Source organism: Trachemys scripta, chromosome 1, assembly GCF_013100865.1.
Source record: "Trachemys scripta elegans isolate TJP31775 chromosome 1, CAS_Tse_1.0, whole genome shotgun sequence".
NCBI classification, from domain to species: domain Eukaryota; kingdom Metazoa; phylum Chordata; order Testudines; family Emydidae; genus Trachemys; species Trachemys scripta.
In genome coordinates, this window is record NC_048298.1 from 140,951,989 (window position 1) to 140,968,661 (window position 16,673).

At 43.1% G+C, this 16,673-nt stretch overlaps 1 protein-coding gene across 1 annotated transcript in view; it reads right to left on the reverse strand.

Moving 5' to 3' along the window:
* CASR (calcium sensing receptor) overlaps positions 1–16,673 on the reverse strand; it is a 167,026-nt gene that overhangs the window by 47,903 nt on the left and 102,450 nt on the right. Inside the window, exon 4 of the mRNA XM_034787837.1 lies at positions 13,268–14,152. Coding sequence (XP_034643728.1) covers positions 13,268–14,152 — 885 coding nt within the window. The remainder of the gene's footprint in view (positions 1–13,267; positions 14,153–16,673) is intronic.

Below are 16,673 nucleotides of genomic sequence, written 5' to 3' on the forward strand. Positions count from 1 at the left end.
GCTCTGCTCCTCCCCTTACTCTTCGGCTCTGTTTAAGAGCCGAGCTGCCCGAGCGCTATGGGCTTCAGGCAGCCCCCTTGCCTCCGGACCCCAGCCGCCGGAGCCCGGGAGGGGAAGTGCCTGGCCGGGGGCGCAGGGTCCGGAGGCAAGGGGGCTGCGGCTGGAGGCTCTGCTCCTCCCCTGACTCTTCGGCTCTGCTCCTCCCCGACTGTTTAAGAGCCAGGCTGCCCCAGCGCTACCAGCAGCCCCCATGCCTCCGGACCCTGCGCCGCTGGAGCCCGGGAGGGGAAGTGCCCGCCGGTGGCTGGGGTCCGGAGGCAAGGGGGCTGCCCGAAGCCGGTAGCGCTGGGGCAGCTCTGCTCTTAAACAGAGCCGAAGAGTCAGGGGAGGAGCAGAGCCGCCATTTTCCCGGACATGTTCGGCTTTTTGGCAATTCCCCCTGGATGGGGGTTTGAGTGCCGAAAAGCCGGACATGTCCGGGAAAAAGAGGACGTATGGTAACCCTAATCTTGAGAGGTATCTTTCACAGATTCCACATTGAGAACCTGGGTATTGATTGGAAATGTCTAGCTGTATGGAATTCCTCCCAGTCTTCTAATTTCTGGTGCCTACAGCCTGTCCATCCTCATCTGTGTTCAGCCATACAGAATGCTGCCACGACCTCTTGTGGTTACAAACTTCCAGGCATCCTCTCTGACTTCCTCTCCCTCTGACTCCTTGATGGCCAGCTCCTTTGTTTCTTGAATCTGGAGTAGTGGTGTTTCCTGAATCTGGCTGTCTAGGAACTCCTCAGCTTCTCTGATTCTCAGTAGCATCTCTACTTGCCACTCCAGTCCAAGAATCTTTTTCTCCAGCACAGCCACCAACTTGCACTTTATGCACAGGAAGTTCCTTCTGGCTTCAGGCAGGAAAGGAAACATGGTTCATCAATTGCACCACTGTTCCATCTCTGGTCATCTTGAAATTGCATATAGGAAGGAAAAGCCTCTCATATTCTCTTTCTATACTCCCTCCAAAACTCTTCTTCTAGTTGCCTCTGTTGGCAGTTCTCGAGTTCGCCTAGCAGAGACTTTTTATGCCAAGTCTCCCTGCTTAGCTCAGCTCAGCTCACGTCCATCCCCCGTCACCTGATTAACTACTCAGAGACTTCAAACAGCAGAGCTGATCAAAGCTCCAAGAGTCAGAGCTTTGCGGTCCTTACTAAGGCAACAATGAACAGACCTGTCTCAGCTGCTTGCTCAGGGGCCAGCAATGCAGAGAACAAATAGTCAAATAAACAACCCACAGATGGAACAAATGAACCACTCACTGTCTCACTACTGAAATACTGCTATTACCTACCTCTGTTCATGACTCTCAAATTCACCTTGCAAGTGACTTTTTATACTGTCTACCTGCTTAGCTCAGCATTGCCTATGATCTAAGAACCCCTCAATGCCAGCTGGCAAAGAGGTCACAAGAATATCCTGATTCTGGTATGTACATCCTGGTTCACCAAAGAATGTCATGTAAAGTATCAAAGGAAATCCAGTGCCACACTGGTTATGAATATCATGGTAAAATGTATATGCTGCTGCTATTTAAGAAGGTATGCATATATACTGGAAATAAATCAGAGATGTTTATCCATCTGTCTGTTGAAATATAAATTGAGAATTGTCTAGCTCACAGCTAAATGCAGATGTAGGATGTGAAATTTAACAGGAAAAGAAAAACAGTGGGAGGAAAAGAGCCTTATCTGGGATTGCACTTCAAAGGTTACTGGACTATAAATGAGGGACAAGAAAAGCACCTTGTTATCCTGCACCTATAAAGTAATTGGGCAGTGCGATTACCTTCATGAAAATGGATTTTCAATCAGGCTTGGTTGAAAACAGTTCAAAGGACATTTGGGTGAGATAATCTTCTTTAAACAGAAGGTTAACTTGTTAAGTTTAGTCCTTAGGAACCATGTTACAGTTCTCTTTATATGTAACCCTTCTCTTTCCACTATCCGTACTCATGCGATACTGGGTTTACGGTAACCTTCATGTCACCACAGATAGGGAAAGCCCCATTCTTTTTCATTACTGGCACTATTAGAATGCTCCATTCACTCCAGTTAGCCCTGGATATAATCCCAGAGTCTTGTAAATGCTGAAATTCTAACTCTGCCTTTTGCTGTATCGCAAAAGGCACTGGAAGATGTTTGCAACATTTAGAAATTGCTCAAGCAAAGTTTTTTGCTTTCATGGGCTTTAAGTTTCTCATACCATCCTGAAAGATACCAGTTGCCTTGTACAAAAGTCTAGCTAATTTTTGTTTTGGGCTGGAATTCATTATTTTTTTTAAACCTGAAGTCATTTTATACTTTCCCAGTCTGGTTGAATCTCTCTCAGCTATTCTCTACCAAGTCCCAGCATAGACTCTTCGCATCTGCTGTTTAGTTATATGTTACCTTCATTATAATAACAACCAGGAAATTGAGGATTTCCCCTGTACATGTGTTTAGTAGTACTCAGATTCTTCTGCAACTTCACCTCTTTAAGTAGTCTCTATAATCCTGTGTGAAATTACAGAAATACCAGATCCTGTATCAAGCTCCATCTGAATGCTTAATCCTTTCTAAAGCAATCCAAATATCACTTCACTTATTGTCTGAGATGACATAACAGTCAACTACAGTTGTAGAGATGAAATAATATTCTCACTTGACTGTGTTGTCATCTGCAAGCTGATGAATTTGAAATCCTCTGGTGGTGTTGTGCTTTTTGTACTGACCTGAACATTTTCTGTGTGTGCTCCCAATTTGTTACAGTTTCTGCAGGGTTTGTCCTTGAACCAACTATCATTTGCATTGTGAGGCTGTTTCCCACAATGAAAGCAGCCAGTGATGAAATGTGGTGCCTTCTGCTTGACTACCAGTTTATTTGTTACAGATCACATGATGGTGTTGCAGCTTCCTGGAGTCTTTAATAGCTATCTCCACTGATACAGCATTTTCTAATTCATGCTTTAGTATCAAATCAATCCGTCAATAACTGGTTTTGGATTGTTTCATTTTGCTTAGGACAAACCAACTGGTCCCTTAAGGCACCATTTCAATTCTCTCTGAACAGACAGTGCTCTGTTAATTTCCTTAATCCAGTCACATATTCAGAAATTGTTTGATTTTCTTTTTGACTCCATTTAGGGATAGGCAATTTTCTAGAATTTCCACATTCTCAGTAAATGTTTTCTCTTCTAGTTTAGTTAAGCTAAGCAGCATTAGCCCCATTACACTCAGTAAATCTCCTCCCTGTTTCTAATCAGTTATACTGTTAGTAATCATATAGTCCTCCAGTTCCAGTCAATATATATGAGACAGTAAAAATGTAAGGGTACAACATCACTCAGACTGACCCTGTCCCCTAACCCCATAAAGCCCCACCTCTGCCCCATAAGAACCTCCCTGCCATTGTATTACTTCCAGGGTAGAGTCTGGAATATGGCCAGAAGCAAGGGGTATCAAATAACCCTCTAAAAAATCTTCTCACCACCATCTACCAATCAGAGGGGATTTCAGCACCATAGATCCTTCCCAAGACTGGAGAGGTCATGTGACCCATCTGGAACAGGGTCATGTGACCCCTCTAAGAACTTCTACCATCGTCTTTTACCAATTGGAGTGGGTTCCAGTGCCCTAGGACATCCCCAAGAGTGGGAGTAACCAATTAGGGAAAGTTTAGGGGTTGGGTGACCCATCCGGAAGAGGGTTGTGTGCTCCCTCTAAGACAGGGTTCTCAAACTGTGGGTTGAGCCCCCTCAGGGGGTCACAAGGCTCTTACATTGGGGGCCATGAGCTGTCATCTTCCACCCCAAACCCTGCTTTGCCTTCAGCATTTATAATGGTGCTAAATATATAAAAAGTGTTTTTAATTTATAAGGAGGGGTCACACTCAGAGGCTTTCTATGTGAAAGTGGTCACCAGTACAAAAGTTTGAGAACTACTGCTCTAAGAACTCCTCCAACTACACTCTATCAAGCAACACAGGTTCTAGCCCTGTAGGACATCCCAGATGGGAACTGTGTACCAATAAGAATAGCTATAGCACAAGTGTGTAGCTGGAAACTCCACCATCTGGAGTTTAGTGATTGGCTGGTCAGCAGCACCATCTCTGGAAGCCCCTCGCTGTGGTGAAGAGGCCATATGTTTCAAGAACATGTTTTCAGAAATTGTGGAAATGGTGAAAGTAAACATGGCAGTCTTCACCACTCCTGTGAGAACTATGGCATTTATTTTAGCTCAGAGTGCTCGGTCACCTGCAAAGGAAGTGCAATATTAAAGACAGTTCTGAGGAGGAGAGAATGGCCGAATGGAGCCCTTTTGCCCAGCTATTGCCCAATATGGCAGAACCTGACACTGAGATCCATGTGATCGTGAGCCAGACTGACTACCGTGATGCCCATCCGATGTCTGAATCCGTGGGGGAAGGTGACAAGGCCTCTTCAGCGACACCATTGGATAAGGTGAACTGAGGAGATGTTGCTTAAGTAAACAGATTCTAAAAAGTGGAGGTCAAGGGGGGTGTAATGCAGTAGGATCTGACCTGAGGTTGTGTAAATCTAAAACAGGGGCCTTACACCTGTTTCAGTTCTGAAAATTTTTCAACAGCTTGATGACACCTTTCTAGAGGACCCGGAGGCCCTGAACAATGTTGCATCAGAGAACAAAGATGAATCAGGGCAAACTTGTTGCTCAGCAGCAAGACAAATTGTTCAAGAGGACATCAACCATGAAGAGGATGATAGCTATCTGGCTTTATGGAAGGCACTAGGCAGACAGCTAATGGCATCCATGGCACGTCGGGAGTGTAAAAGAATTTAGCAGTTTATTCTATGCATTTCTGTTGATGCTGTCCTTAATTATTGTCTTAGGGAGAAGGTTTTTGAAGATGGTGAGGGCTGTGTTATAGACACAAGAGGCCAACGGCATCATGACTGTGTCAACTAGACTTCAGAGGATATAAACTGCAAGCTCTGGGACCTCTGTGCTGACCTGTGTTTGGAAAGCTTATTAAACACAGTTATTGCCATAGGTTATGCAATGCAATGCAATGTCTGTGCTTAACCTAAGAAAATTTAGCACTAAGGGTGGTCTTGGTAAATGCTGTGCAAACTGCTAGAGATTCTGGCAGTATTTAAACAAAATTACCAAACTGAAGGATAGCCACTTATTACATTATACTGACCACCTGATCTGTACAGAAAGTTACAGAACTCTGCTTAGGAAAAAGACTATTCTAAGAAATCTAAAAGGATTAAGTTAGAGAACAGTGATGGGACAAATGTGATATAAAATATAATAAAATGTGTCATCTGAAAATGAAAATATCTATTGAAAAGGTATTTGACCATATCTGTGTTTCTGTTACAAAGCCTGTGTGAGGCCTTAAATAAAATGGGGTTTTTGAAGGATCCCCAAAGGAGCTTTCAAGGGGGATTTTTAAAAAAAGGAACTTCTGAGACCCTGGCTATTCTTTCTTTCTTTCTTTCTTTAAAAAAAGGCCTATTTTACAACAAAAAGATGGAATGTTTGTAGCCAATTCAGGTCGAAAAAAACCACTGTGTTTAAAATAAAGCAAAAAACGATCATGTTTTATAGCTATATATCTCAAACCATGTCTTGAGAACAAGACAGCTGACACAAGTCCATCAATATGACTAGGGGTTCTGTAGAACTGATAAATGAAATTGTTTTTAATTGCTCACTTTATTAATGTAACTTCATAAGTAAAGTTTTATGAATGAAACAATATTCATTCATAAAACCGGTTACCCCAATAACTGGCTAATTAACAATTAAAATGCTTGTTAAGAGCCATAGCTGTTCAGTCAGCTGCCTTGGTAAAGTTTCACTATCAATCCAATTCCTGCTTAAATCACTTAATACTTGCACTGTTTCAGTATTGTAACTTCTGTTCACCATTTATTACGCTTGCCCACAGTGTAACTTCTGTTCACTATTTGCCATATTGTAATTCAAACCCCATTTTAAGGGCTTGCTGCAACCTTCATTTTTGCAAACCCTGCTGTAATCTTATTAGTTTAGTTTAGATGTGTGAATGAGGTATGTATGGATAATGGAATCAACCTCCAGCCCCAGCCTGTCCTGATTAAATAGAGTTCAAACACCAACGGCTGAAGATGCAGACAAGAGCCCTAACAAAGTAAGAAGAATCCACCCTAAAAAGAAAAGGTACAATAGAAGGAAGATCAAAGCCCGGTCCAAGGCTGAAAGTCATGTCTGCAATTGACAGGTGATCAATCACCAAACCTGAAGGCAGTGTGACACAGCAAGACCTATAGACTCTGGATTCAAACTAAAGCCTACAAAAAAGAATGGGTGAGATGGAAAACTTTGGAGGAGGGTAACATTCTGCTGCCAACATGGAAGGGCATCGGTGCATGCCTAACAGAGACTCAGCTCGTCCTTGTGCCCGGCTTTCCTGGCAAGTTAGCCACCACAAGCTACGAACCCAAGCTGCAAACTCAAGCCACAGACTCAAGCAGGACTGGTAACTATGCAGCAGCTGCAGAACATCTGATGGATGTGTGTGTGTGTAAATGTGTGTGTGTATATAGGTATTAGGTATAATGTGTGTGTATAAGGATTAAGATATTAGTTATTGGTCATAAATCAAATTGTTATCATAATAAATGTGGCATCTTTATCTTGTCCCCTTTAATAAGATCCTGCTAGTTTTTATTGGTATAACAGTTCCTGGTTTAATCAATCTATTTTTTGAAATTTCCTGGGATGTGGCCTATTGCCTTCAGCAAATGTGTAAACAGATGCCCCAGGTCCTTAGCATTACAGCAGAATAAGATATTATGGTTTGCAAAAGTATCAGTAAACAGTGTTGATGAATATTCAGATTTGGGTAAACATAATGTTTTATTCAGAGTTACCAACATTTCAGAGTTACAAACAACCTCCATTCCCAAAGTGTTCTTAACTCTGAGGTTCTACTGTAATACTTAAGTAAAGACAGTTTCTCACCCAGAGACATCAAAAGGGAATGTTCAGGGAGGGATGCATAAATTCCATATGTCTATTAGTTAAGAGCAACAGTGATCAAAACAATCTGGTAACAGACATTGAAGTTTTGTTTGAAACAAAGCAATATATTGAAGCAGATGTATTGGAGACAGAGATGCCTGTATACTTTCCTGATGATACCATAGTCAGAATATGCTCTGACATCTTTAGCAACAATGACACCACAAAGCAGCAGAAGACCACAGAGACAGCATCAAGACAGTCCAATGCTCAGATACATAAAGTTAAATGACAAAGCAAAAAACATTGGTTAAAAGCAACAATGGAAACACACCTCCAGTTCCGTACTAAGCCCTGAAAAAACTGTGAATGAAAATACAAACCCAGAGCATGTGCTTTAGGGGGTGTGAATAAAAAAAAAAAAAGGACTGAAAGTTCACACACTACCAAAATGTTTTCTTGTCAAATATCTGATATTGTTGGTGAAATATGGTCTCTCTTTAGGGTTAGTGACAAATTTGTTAAAGCTCTTTGTGAAAATTATGGTTCTTTGAAGAGATGGGTGACAGATGGCTTTGTCTTGGGGGTTGCCACACAGGATCTCCAAAGGGCAAAAGACATACATAAGGCTTTAAAAAATGTGAAAGTTTTTCAAGGGTTAACCTGTAGCTCTAAACAAACATGCCTAGGCATGAGTAACAAGGTTGCACAGAAAAAGGAGCATAAAAGGGGGCTGAATGCAAAAGGGACTGCACAGAGTTTGAGAGGCGGCAGTGTTAAGGTTAAGAACAGGGTTGCACAGTAGTTACTGGGGAAACAAAGGGGATGGGGGTCAGCATTTGGGGGATAAATAGACTGCTGCCAAAAAGTTACATCCAGGGTTTTTGTAAAAAAAAATTAGAAGGCGAAAGAGGTGATGAGGAGAAAACAAAAAGGGAAGCCCCCAAGTGGAGGCTCTCAAACTGACATGTCAGAGAATGAGGATGTGGGATCTGGCCCTTATGGCCTATTGGATGGTGGTGGCTCTCAGGGATAAATTACGAATTGCTACACTTGCTCAGCAAATGTACCTCAAGAAGGCCTAATTCTTTCTAGAAGCTTTTGAGGATGCTACCAAAATACCTTATGGGTACTGTGACAGACCCAGACCAGTTGGGTGCAGGAGTCTGGTAGAAGGCAAATATACTGGCCACTGGATGAATAGTTTTCTGTTCCCTGAGTCACCAGAGCAGGGACTGACCTAGAGCAATCAGGAAGCTGCTAGAACCAATTTAGACAGGCAGACTAATTAAGACACCTGGAGCCAATTAAGAACTTACTAGAATCAATTATGACAGGCAGGCTAATCAGGACACCTGGTTTAAAAAGGACCTGCCATCAGTTAGTGGAAGATGCACAAGGATCAGGAAGTGAGTGGGTGTGCTGCTGGAGGACTGAGGAGTACAAGTGTTATCAGACTTCAGGAGGAAGGTCCTGCCCAGGGAGTTGTAACTGTCATGCAGCTGATACAGGAGCTGTTGTAGACAGCTGCTATCCACAGGGTCCTGGGCTGGAACCTGGTGTAGAGGACAGGCCTGGGTTCCCCCCATCCTCCCCAACAATCTATCTGACACAGGAGGAGTTGACCTGGTCTGTGAGACACACCATAGGGGAAGGTCTAATTTGGAAAGGGATCTGGCCTGTCCTTGACCCACTAGGTGGGACAACAGAGACTGTGGAGATTGTTCTCCATTTCCCCCATGCTGGCCAGTGATGAGGTTAGCTGATTGAATGGCAGGTTTGAGCCTCTAGCACAAGTGGCCAAACTGAGGGCTGCTGTGAACCTCTGAGGTGAGCAAATCCACCAGAAAGTGCAGGACCCACCAAGGCAGAGGAGGAACTTTGTCACAGTACCTAGTGGTGGATTTAAATGCTTCTACACCTGACGCTTATAGATTAAGAACTAGGCTTTTCCCTCACAATGAGCCAGTGGCTTATACTTTGAAAAGAACAACAGCCAGGTGTAAAAAGCAATGAATGATCATCAGGCCCTTTTTTAACAACCAAGGCTGCTGACTGAAAACATGTCTAGCTACATGAAGAGACACCTGGCCCTTTTAAAATTACTTAGCAAATCCCCACCACAGCAAAGGAAAGCTATCCTGTGTTCAGCCTCTGATGATTTAATAGTGGCCATTTCAGAAATAGCAATCAGCAACTTAAAAAGAAACATCCCTTTGACACAAAATCAAGTGTGTGTGTGCAGAAAAAGAGACACAATTTTATCAAAACTCTGTGTAATAAAAGGGTCTCTCGTAAAAGAGGCTGGGGTATTTATCGGACCTCTGTTAAGTTTTGTTATCCCTCAGATAATGGGGTATAAGAATGGCCCTACTGGGTCAGACCAAAGGTCCATCTAGCCCAGTATCCTGTCTTCCGACAGTGGCCAGTGCCAGGTGCCCCAGGGAGAATGAACAGAACAGGTAATCATCAAGTGATCCATTCCCTGTTGTTCATTCCCAGCATCTGGCAAACAGAGGCTAGGGATACCATTCCTGCCCATCCTGCCTAATAGCCATTGATGGACCTATCCTCCATGAATTTATCTAGTTCTTTATCCAGCAAATCCCTCGCTCGCGCCGCTTCCCGCCGCCCCCATTGGCCCGGGACAGCGAACCGTGGCCAGTGGGGGCCGCGATCGGCCGAACCTGCCATATCAGCAGGTAAATAAAACTGGCCCAGCCCGCCAGTGTGCTTACCCTGGCCAGCCGCATGCCAAACATTGCTGACCTCTGGGCTAACTGTTCCTCAAATCCCTTTTTGGTCTTCCTAATTGTATTTTTACACTTCATTTGCCAATGTTTATGCTCCTTTCTATTTTCCTCACTAGGATTTAACTTCCACTTTTTAAAGGATGCCTTTTTGCCTCTCACTGCTTCTTTTACTTTGTTGTTTAGCCACAGTGGCTCTTTTTTGGTTCTCTTACAATGTTTTTTTTAATTTGGGGTATACATTTAAGTTGAACCTCTATTATGGTGTCTTTAAAAAGTTTCTGCTTGCAGAGATTTCACTTTTGGCACTTTCCCCTTTAATTTCTGTTTAACTAACCTCCTCATTTTAGTGTAGTTCCCCTTTCTGAAATTAAATGCTACTGCTATGCTATTAAGTTAAATGAAATGCAGTGTTGGGCCACTGTGGTGTTTTTCCTGCCTCAGGGATATTAAATTTAATTATATTATGGTCACTATTACCAAGCGGTCCAGCTATCTTCACCTCTTGGACCAGATCCTGGGCTCCACTTAGGACTAGATCAAGAATTGCCTCTCCTCTGGTGGGTTCCAGGACCAGCTGCTCCAAGAAGTCATCATTTAAGGTGTCAAGAAACTTTATCACTGCATCCTGTCCTGAGGTGACGTGTACCCAGTCAATATGGGGATAATTGAAATCCCCCATTATTATTATTGAGTTTTTTATTTTAATAGCCTTTCTAATCTCCCTGAGCATTTCACAAATGCTTTTGACAAATCAATAATGGAGTATGCAGAAAAAATTTCCTGGTGCCTAGCCATCAGCTGGAGCAATTAAGGGATCCCCCATCAGCTGAAGAAAATAGCAACTTGCTTACTGGATGCTGAAATTAAGGCTATTCTCCAAAGGCTTGATATAGCTGAATATGAAAAGACTAAACTTTACACCACTGTGTTTCAAAGATACCCGTTGTACATGATACATAAAGGATACATGTGGATAAAAGGAATATAAGTCTATTTTTATCAGAACAGGAGCAGAGCATGATTCCCAAACCCACAAAAATGAAAAGAGAATTCTGACTCTGTTGCTCAGTAGGTGTTGTATAATGTGAATAAACGTTATAAGAAAAAAGTAGTAGCACTACTAGATAAGCTGGGCTAGAATAATATTTCTTCATGGAATGCTAAAGGGGGTTTTGTGTACAAAGGCACAGTTGTTAATGGTTCTAATATGTTCAGTTTAGTCAGGGCTGCCACCAGACACATCCTACCAGACATACACCTAAAGGTCGGGGTGTAGTTATGAATGCCATGGCAGAGCTGAATGTCCCATTTTCTGTTATGGGCAATGCCGCCAACAGAGATCTTTTGGCACACCTGAAGGCCTCTACTACACATACAGGATTTGACCGAGAAACTCCAGCAACACATCCTTTTTTTGCCCCCTCCTAAAAAGTGGCTAAAAGTCCTGAATGTCTCAGTGTGTAATGTTTTTCATGCTTTAGAAAGTAATTTTAAAATCATGATAATGTTTTGTCTTAAATCAAAATATTTCTGTACTTTTCAAAAATCGGAATCTCTGTATGTGATTTCTCTGTTTTGGCACGTGTAAGAAGCCAAAACAAAAAAACCACCAGACAGTGATTGTCTTTAAACCCTCAAGAGGGCACTTTATTGAGAACCATGATTATGAAAGTCCTTGCAAGAAACACATCTGGGCTTGTCGAAACATGTTTTGAGCAGGCCTAGATGTGCAAAATTTAATGTTTTTTTATTTTTTACAAAATTCATCATCATTTGTATTAAGTTATTAGAATACAGCTTTAAAATCTGTTCAAAAGTTAAACCCTCACTACGGTGGTGTAAGAAAAACACATAATGATAGCTACAGGCGATAGAGCTGGGTCTTGTAAATGTCTCGAGTAAAATACAGTGTCATCAGCCTTTGTTGTTTATAACTTCATAATGTTTCTAGGAAAGGAAATGCTGTGTATGGAGGGTGTCCATCTGAGTCAAAAAATTCTCTGCAGCCACACTCCACCAGCTGTAAGGCAAGTCAGTGTTCACCCAGTTAGTTGTGTGTGTGGGCGGGGGGGAGTGATCATCAAATTTAGGGGTCTCTGAGACAGCCTGCCTCCGGGGAGCCAGTCACAAGAGGGCACATTTAAGAAATCCTCTTTCCTGTAAGGGTCCATGAATAAAACATGTGTTAACTATAAGGTGTCCATATTCACATGTAGTCAAACAGAACATGTGTCCTCTGATTTATCTCTATGATGTTATAAAAAAAACCCATAAACAATCTGGTTGATTGTGAATGTCAAAGCCTTTGAAAAATGTATTTCTGCTCCCAGGTTCCCAATTTTAATCAGGGAACAGTGATCAGCACATTCTTGGTCCGGTAACAGTTCAAAACAAACTGGCAAACTCCTCTTGATTGATTAACAGTGCACAATCATTCATGTGTTTACCAGTCATTTTTACCAGATTCAGGTACCCTCTCATACTGTTCAAGGCCTTGAAGTCTGGTTGCAGAGGCTTAGCTGGTGTCTGTTCACCATCCACATAAAAGGCCGCAAAATTGATATAATAAAGTTTAAAGTGAATAGGTTTTTAATGTAATTTCCCACTAAGGCATCATTATCTGCAAACCTAAGGACAAGCAGTTTGGGTAACTCCTCCAAGAACAGGTTCCCCTGGTTATTGACCCTGCTACCTGCAAAGATGCTAAATACTTTCATCCCCCCAGTGTCCACAGGGTATTTAGCATTAGCAGTAAGCAGGACCTCCTGGACATCAGGAGCCACCCACACTTTCTTCACAAAAAGGGACGCTAATACAACCCATAGTTTAAATCCTTCATCTGCATCGTCCATGAAGCAGAAGGAATCTTCATTAGGTGTGAATTTAATTTTCATGTCCACACCATTCAACAGAAGTTTTCTTGAAAAAAGCAGGGTGCTGTGTAGATCACCCAACAGCTCTATGTTTCTGCTCTGGGCCGTCAGATTTACCTGCATTATTATTAACAAAATGGATGTTGGTTGAACAATTTGCTTTAAAGTTTGTTTAAAAATTCTTTTCCCCAACCAGTTCGTAACTTTTGAGGCATGTAACCTTTGCTGAAAATAGTTTTAAAGCCCTTTGATACTTGACCACCTGTCTTATCTTTCAGATGTAAGGCCCAGGAGTATTTAGATAGAATGCCTATCGCTGTTAAGCTTAAAAACACAGTTGCGTACGGAGACCTGACACATAACCACCAAACCGCCTGCCATTGTGCAACCACATCTGAAACAATAGTCTTGTTTGTTTTAAAGCATACTTTTACACAGTAAATGTCATATGATGTAACTACCGGGCACAGTGGGGTTCCAACAACCATGTTTACTAACTATATACCATATGCAAACATATACCATAGGCAAGGATAGCAAGGGGGAGATCCTGTCCAGTTTGGTCTCTATTCTATGGATATACACACACAGGCATGCTTTATACTGAAAGTAAGACTTACCTGCCATGCCTCAACCTTCTTAATGTCTGCACATGATCCATTGGTGAAGAGGCCTTTTCCGGGGGTACATGTGTATATATCCTGCAAAGCATGAGCAATGGAGTACACTGCCAAGTACACATTATAAGATATCCGCAGGTGTGTATAGTCCATGTATGGCGTCTCTACATTGGTGATGTTCTCCTCCCCTGTGCATGGGGGTCGGAAGGCAGCTGTGCTATTTCCAACTCCACTTCCTTCTTCGTGGCCCTTGTGGAAAGAGGCTGAAGCATGGTGATTCTTATTGGACCCTTCTGGGAGGTAGCAGTTAAAGGTCTCCTCCCAAAACTCCTTGGCAAAGCCATTGTTGGTAGATTTCTTGGGATGCACTTTCTGTAGAAACTCACGAAAGCCCGGGATCTGCCCTGCCTTCAGTGCAAACCCAATGGTACCTCCAATGACATGGAAGAACTCTGGCATGGCTATCAGGGAAGAGCTGGCCCAAGCCTCACTTGCCAGCCAGATCTTGCCAGTTATGTTACGCCTGACTATCTCCTTGATGAGGGGTTCCAGGTCCGGTCCACTGGAGAAGACAACAATCACTTTAGCAGAGGAGTTATGGATGACCTCCACCACATGCTGGATTTCCTCCTCCACTGAGTACTGGGAGATGAGCTCACTGAAATCAATGCAGATGTCCCTTTCCTCTGCCTCCTCCCGGAACTTCTCAATCCCTGGCCGACCATAGTCATCATCTGCTGCAATTGTTCCCACCCAGTTCCACCGGAAGTACTCAATGATATCTGCCATTGCAGTGGCCTGGTGCTCATCATTAGGGATCGTGCGGAGGAAAGACTTGAATTGGTTTTTGTTGCTCAAAAGTCGGCTGGATGAGGCATAACTGACCTGTAGGAGGACAGGGAGCAAGCAATATGGCTCATTAAGTAAGCTGTGTGGAGATAAATTGCCCAGTCTTGTTTTAGGGTCACCATCTAGATGCGTAATCTGAGATGGTGATGCTCAGACAGCCACTTACTCTTGGGTATTTACAGTGCCTGAAATTACATTTTCAGATGGAAACTGAAATTTGGGTATGTTCTTGTGGTAATAAATGACTTGCAGAAACATGTGTGCTCGGTGTGTCCCAGAGCTAGATAAGTGGGGCATACATATGTACATCTCATGGGTCAGAGATCTGGGAAATGGGGCAGAAACACTTAGACACACAGACTTGGGGAAATGGACAGAGATGTGTGCCACTGGTGGATCACACAAGCAAGCTTCTGCACTTCTTGCCAAATCTGAAAAAACAAGAACTTGTCATTAGAGTAAACTAAGAATGTATACATCAGTTCAGGTAAAATACAAACGGTCCCTCCCTGAATGTGATATCTACAGACTTTCATTATCATCACAACCTCAACTACACCACACTGAAGTCCTTCCCCCACTCCCTTCTCGTTGTATTCCATTACACAGACTTAGGGTACATCTACACTACAGGGGGGAGTCGATTTAAGATATGCAAATTCAGCTACGTGAATAGCGTAGCTGAATTCGACGTATCGCAGCCGATTTACCCCGCTGTGAGGACGGCGGCAAAATCGACTTCTGCGGCTTTCTGTCGACGGCGCTTACTCCCACCTCCGCTGGTGGAGTAACAGCGCCGATTCGGGGATCGATTGTCGCGTCCCAACGGGATGCGATAAATCGATCCCCGAGAGGTCGATTTCTACCCACCGATTCAGGTGGGTAGTGTAGACCTAGCCTTAGCTGTGAGCCAACAGATCTCCATGCGATATCGTCGCCAACTATTATTTCAGCCTAGGGGCAAGAGGTGTGTGAGAAACCAGAAATGATATGGACCTGTGGGTAGTATTAAATAGTTTATGTAAACTCAAAATATCCATGGTCAAACTCAAAAAATCAGCAGTGTAGTAATTATGAAGGCATAGTTAGTGAATCCATGGTCACGGTGCATTGAGTTTTGCAATTAAAGTGGAATTTCAATTTCTTTGTTAGGGCTGCAAACAAATGTTTTTTCCTAACCAAATTTGTACCACTTACTCTTAGGGGATAGATTAAATCTTCTAGAAACTTAGAAGAAACAGCACTAACTAGTATAGGTATTTGAAAGAGTTAAAATTACTCCTCTGAAATTTCAGGACTGATGTTTTATTTTTCTGAGGACTCCTTCTAATGTAGAAATGGCTTTGCTTTAGCATTTCAGACTTTGAAAGATGAAAAAACCACATAAAATCTGATTTTATTCATCTAAAAGAATTTAAGAACAAAAGCCCAGGTCCACAAAGGTGCATAAGCACCTAAAGCCCAGACTTAGTCAAATAAGACTGTGGTTTAGGATCCTAAATCCCAGTTTTAGGCTTCACTGCGATCCACAAAACTCCTGCCATATGCTGTAGATGCCTAAGCTCATTCAGTGTCTTAGTTTTTGCAGTAAAAGTTCCTTCGGTGCCTGCCTCTGGACATGCCTCTCTCAAGGTGTCCAGACACCAATCTCCTGCCTAAGCCCCAGAGCAATCCATGAACTGGGGGAGACAGGTAGAGGAGCACCTATCTTGCATGTGGGCCTGATCTGACAGGCATGATCAGGTCCCATTCAAAATTTGGCAGAAAAAGGGCATGAGGTGGTGGTGGTGCCCACCTTATAACTTTTAACCAAATGGTTAGAGTGCTCACCTGGGATGTGGGAGACCCAGGTTCAATTCCCCTATCCCTGCCTACGGGGGCAAAATGATTTGAACAGGGGTCTCCCACTGCTCAGGAGAGTGCACTAAACACTGAGATATTTTGAGGCAAGGGTTTTCTCAATCTCTTCTATTGAAGCTGTTCCATTGCGGATAAATACTTAAAGTCATTGGGCCAGAGGAGAGAAAGAGAATGACTCTGTAGCCTGGTAGCTAGGGCACTGAGCTGGGAGACCTGATGTCCCCTGTTCCAATGACTCTCTAATTATTTATACACAGTGGAACAACTTCAACAGGAGAGACTGAGCAAGTCCCACATCAGAATATCCATACTTGAGCAGCGAGCGCATGCACCTGAGAGGTTCAAATTCTTTCTCCTCCTTAGGTAGAAGGGTGACCTGATCACGGGTCTCTAATATCCTAGGTGAGTGCTCTAACCAGTGGGCTAAAAGCTAGCACGAGGGCACCTCCACAACCATTTGCTGTTTTGTGTGGAGTGAGGCAGGTGCCTAACTTATGACTCCAGAAGAGGGGCTCCTGATTGTAAATCACATGCAGAGATACACACTCTGTGAAAGGGGCAGGCTTTGGATTCCCATTGGCTAGCTTAGGCAGCTCCCTGCGTAATGTGTTGGCTTTTGTGGATGACATTTGAAGATGCCTATTTCTCCCAATTCATTGCATAGGGAGCCTAAGTGCCTAACCTGGCTTTGTGGATC